The sequence below is a fragment of the Sinocyclocheilus anshuiensis genome, unplaced genomic scaffold (genome assembly GCF_001515605.1).
Source record: "Sinocyclocheilus anshuiensis isolate Anshui unplaced genomic scaffold, SAMN03320099.WGS_v1.1 scaffold456, whole genome shotgun sequence".
In the NCBI taxonomy this organism is placed as follows: Eukaryota; Metazoa; Chordata; class Actinopteri; order Cypriniformes; family Cyprinidae; genus Sinocyclocheilus; species Sinocyclocheilus anshuiensis.
Window position 1 is genome coordinate 279084 of NW_015557074.1, and position 4754 is coordinate 283837.

At 33.6% G+C, this 4754-nt stretch overlaps 1 protein-coding gene across 5 annotated transcripts in view; it reads right to left on the reverse strand.

Moving 5' to 3' along the window:
* The window catches only part of LOC107676755 (RAS guanyl-releasing protein 1-like), a 24447-nt gene that overhangs the window by 6077 nt on the left and 13616 nt on the right, over window positions 1-4754 (reverse strand). For 4 of the 5 annotated variants that reach the window (XM_016471427.1, XM_016471430.1, XM_016471426.1 and 1 more), the window contains exons 8-10: window positions 2826-2942; window positions 1247-1522; window positions 813-893 (exon numbers count right to left, since the gene is read on the reverse strand). In XM_016471427.1, the coding sequence (XP_016326913.1) occupies window positions 813-893; window positions 1247-1522; window positions 2826-2942 (474 nt within the window). The remainder of the gene's footprint in view (window positions 1-812; window positions 894-1246; window positions 1523-2825; window positions 2943-4754) is intronic. The other variant, XM_016471431.1, reaches the window with a different exon arrangement.

The window sequence follows — 4754 nt, forward strand, 5'->3', positions numbered from 1 at the left end:
TATGTATATATATATATATATATATATATGTATGTATGTACATATATATGTATTTATGTATATGTATGTATGTATATGTGTATGTATATGTGTGTATGTACGTACTTTATGTATGTATATGTGTATGTGTATGTATGTGTGTGTGTGTGTGTGTGTGTGTGTGTATATATATATATAAGATGTGTATCATACAGTACATTTAAGTTCAACCTCCTGCTTATATTTTCTTTTGGAGTACAATAAAATACTATATCAGTCTTTCTACTTCAAATTTTCATGTATAATTCAATGTGTTACTTGTCATTTCTTTTTTAATTATTTGTGAAATTTACTTTTTCAGAGTGGAAATTATAATCAAAGTAAATCCTACATTTATTTTCAGTGTATGTGTTAATGGCATTATTATAATTTTTTTTAAATAAATGAATATAATTTTTTTCAATAAATTAATATAGAAAAATATATAAATTAATATAAGAATGAGAAATGTAATTGATGCTAATACCTACACTGTTTTCACCTTTTCTGAAATTGCTAATAAATTTCACAATTACAAAGAAACAGCAAGTAACATTACATTAAACATAACATTTGAAAAAATATAACATTAAAAATAAAATGTAAACATAAAAGTAGAAAGAAAACTGTTTTGTTATAAAACATACTCCAATAATCTTGTTAAAATAATGTTTTATTTACAACTTTGAAAAATCATTTTTTACAGTGTAGTGTTATAGGTTTAATTGAATCCTGAACCCTGAGACAATATATGTATACAATACACAATGCAATGTTTATTTTGAAAGCCTCACCTGAATTTTGGGGTTCTTGGGCTCCTTGGTGTAGGAGAGCTCATATATCTCGTCCTCCGTGTAACACAAGTCTAGCGAGAGCTGTGGGCAAGGCGGGGCAGAACGGTTACACATGAGCGGACGCCCACTGTTTGCAATCCACATCTCTCAGTATCACACACAAACAGCCGAGCTTAACCACAAAGATGAGGGCTGATTTAAAAAATACTCATTTAGACTTATAAATAGATGCAGGCTGTCTGTGGAAATGAAATAAAGGCCTGTTTACACGCTTCTAAATAGGCACAATTATTCCATGTACTGATGGGGCCTAGTCATGTATTTATAACCCACAGCATGAGGCACAACAAACACTTCCGAGAAGAGAGGCTTTCCAGTAACACATTCCTCTGACAACAAATCCCTCTCAAACCACCGTTTTCCCTCTGTCTCACCGTTAGCAGGTGCAGCAGGTCTTTGTTGGCCTCAAACGGTGGGGTGCAGTCATGGATGGCCAACAAGTCGCTAATGTTGCTGTATAAATGCTGCATTTTCCCCAGGTTGATCTTATCGTCCTCAAGGTAGTCTGGCAGCACCTCGTTGAGGGAGATCAGGTCTTTGAGATGAACGCCCAAGATGGGCACCTTGAATCCAGTGCAGTCGTTGTACACGCGCCTGTAGTTTGAATAGTTGCTGTAGGATGACAGCAGCTCTGTGAGCTCACTGAGAGTCTGGGGGAAAACAACATGGATTGAGCCTTTCTGAGAACTTCGATCTCATTTTGTTATTTTATCAGTAGCACTTTTTTAACATTAGCTAGTGTACTATCTAACATAAAATATCTATATATAAAACATGTTCATTTCAACATATACGAATACATACAATTTGAGTAATATTGTGAAATATTATTAAAATTTTAAATAACATTTTCTATTTTGATATATTTAAAATATAATGTATTCCTGTGATGGCAAAGCTGAATTTTCAATTTATAAGAAACATTTCTTATTAGAAATGTTGAAAACAGTTGTGCTGCTGAATATTTTTGTGGAAACCTTGATTAAGAATTATTGGATGAACAGAAACATATAAAGAAAAACAAATAGAAATTTGTAATATTATAAATGTCTTTACTTTTGATTAATTTTATGTATCCTTGCTGAATAACCGTATTTTTAAACTTACTTTTGAAACATGAGTTAACACATTTTTTATTGTTAATTTATAATACCTAATGCATTAATTAATGTTAACAAATCTAGACTTTTTTTAAATGATAATGTTTTTATGCTAAATTATTACCAAATTTTTAGTACATTATTACAAAATCTTTCTTTTTTGATATTTAGCATTTACTATGTACCTTTTCCATTTTGCACCTTCATCCAACACCGCTTTGCCATTTTTCTTTGCCAAATGCCATTCACTTTTTAAATGTATTTTTTAAAGTGTTTTATAGTACCCTATTCGCAAAAACCTGAAGCAACTTGTGGTGTACCTTGCTCAAGGGCAAACAGCAAGATAGTTATTTCAATTTTCCATCCAAAATAAGACATCAACTAAAACATTTGTGTAAGGAGCCCGAATCCTTATGCATGAACCGGCCCACAAATAACTTTTTTTTTTTTTTGCACTGAATTTGGGGGAAAATCTAGATTTCTGCGGATTTGTCTTTAATAGACACCACAACTGCAGAAACTAACCTAATATTGAACATTAAAAGCAGTGAAAATTATTCACTTCTGGTTGCATTTCTGCTGAAAATGTGAACCAGTAGCTTTCATATAAATTTGAGATATTTTTGATATTAATATGAATGTACTGTATATGACTTTATCACAACATGTGACCTCTAAGCAAATATTGGGATGCAGGTGTTTCTAACTAATCAAAGAATCAATATAAAGATCAATATACATCAATAGCTAAAAAAATCAATGGCTTAAGATCATGGCATTGGTTAAGCCCTTATAAAAACAGTTGTGTGAGAGCAAAAAGGATGTGGGTAGCAATTGTGGGGGTCAGACTGACCTTTGTGACATCAGAGGACAGCAGGCTGGCTGTGTCTTTGAGACGAGAGATGGAACTATGACACAGACCTCCTATCACCGCCATCAGAGTATTGAAATTCTGTAGGGCTCTCAGCTTCTGCTCAAAAAAAAAAAATTGGAATCCTACCCTTACATTCTCTCTATGAATGCATGGCAACATTGAGTTGCTTACATCCTCTTTCCTGTAAAAAGCACTTGTAAGCACAGCAGTTATGCAACAGTTCTCCCAAACTATTTCCCAATACGGGAACATTACTCTCAATGGCACACTTATATCAGATTTCCTCACCATCACATCATTTGACGCATTTACTTATTTCCTAGGTGTTTTCTTTGGGTTGTCTTGTTCGCACATTGATGTTCGTGTGGTTGCAGGGCAGCCCACAAAGCACATCTGATGTAATCTTTTCCTCTGAGCTAATACATTAAATGTTCAGATATCCTTAGAGTGAGCTGTCTTACTGGCATGTCCTGATAGACGTCGATCATCAACCCATATGATGAATTTCAATTATTATGAATGTTGTAATCCAAAAAACGTCATGCCCTAAAATGTTTTAAAATGAGTCAGACACCTCACGGACAGATATCACAGGCAACCTTGCTTCAGGGTTGGAGTAAAACCACATATTTTGTCATGCCAGGGCCTCTCTCTACAGTATTTTACGTCAGTGTCTTGATGTAAAGTTATGGCAGTCTTGTTTCAGAGCATTGCTGAAACATATGTATTTCAACATGTGCTGTACAATTCTTACAATTCAACATTGACTGCTCACTTTTGTTGTGACTTTGGTTGTGGAAGTATTTATACGATTCATTTTTATCCATAGGCATTTAAAAAAAAAATAGTTAAGAGTTAAAAGCCATGAACCAAAACAACCAGCTGTGAAATGAATTACACCTTGCAAATGTTGATTTGAAGCAAAAGTATAAAAATCTGGAAAAAAAACGAACTAGGAATTCTACGAAGCACTGCCAATGCTGTATTCAAAACAGCCAGTCAGAAATGGTGATAAGTGATGGTTAAACAATTATTGATTACATATTAATTATAGGTTATTTATTGTAAGTATAGAAAATATGTAGTCTATCCCAAAAATGTCACCAAAAACAGAAAAAAATGGTGTAGAAACAATTTTCATTCAGAAATTGCTAGTACATTTCACAAATAACTACAATAAAATGGCAACACAAAGTGAAATTTTAAAGTAGAAAGACTAAATATTATTTTCTTGTAAAATTGACACTAACTATCTTTGTTTTATCTACATCCCTGCTAAAAAAAAATGCTGATACCAGCTTAAGCTGGTATACATACAGTCGTGGTCAGAATTATTGGCACCCTTGGTAAATATGATCAAAGAAGGCTGTGAAAATAAATCTGCATTGTTAATCATTTTGATCTTTTATTTAAAAAATTCACATAAATCTAACCTTTCATTGGAGAATAAGAATTTAAAATGGGGGGAAATATCATTATGACATAAATGTTTTTCTCTAATACACATTGGACACAATTAATGGCACCCTTTTGTTCAATGCTTTTTGAAACCTCCATTTGGCGTAATGACAGCTCTGAGTTTTCTCCTATAATGCCTGATGAGGTTAGAGAGCACCTGACAAGAGATCAGAGACCATTCCTTCATCCAGAATCTCTCCAGACCCTTCAGATTCCCCTGTGTGCACCAAACCCATCTTGAGTGTTTGTTGCTAAAAAGCAAATGTTTTAGTTACATCTGACCATAGAAGCAAGTCCCATTTGAAGTTCCAGTCGTGTCTGACAACAGAATATGCTGGGGATTGTTGTTCAATGCTTTTTGAAACCTCCATTTGGCGTAATGACAGCTCTGAGTTTTCTCCTATAATGCCTGATGAGGTTAGAGAGCACCTGACAAGAGATCAGAGACCA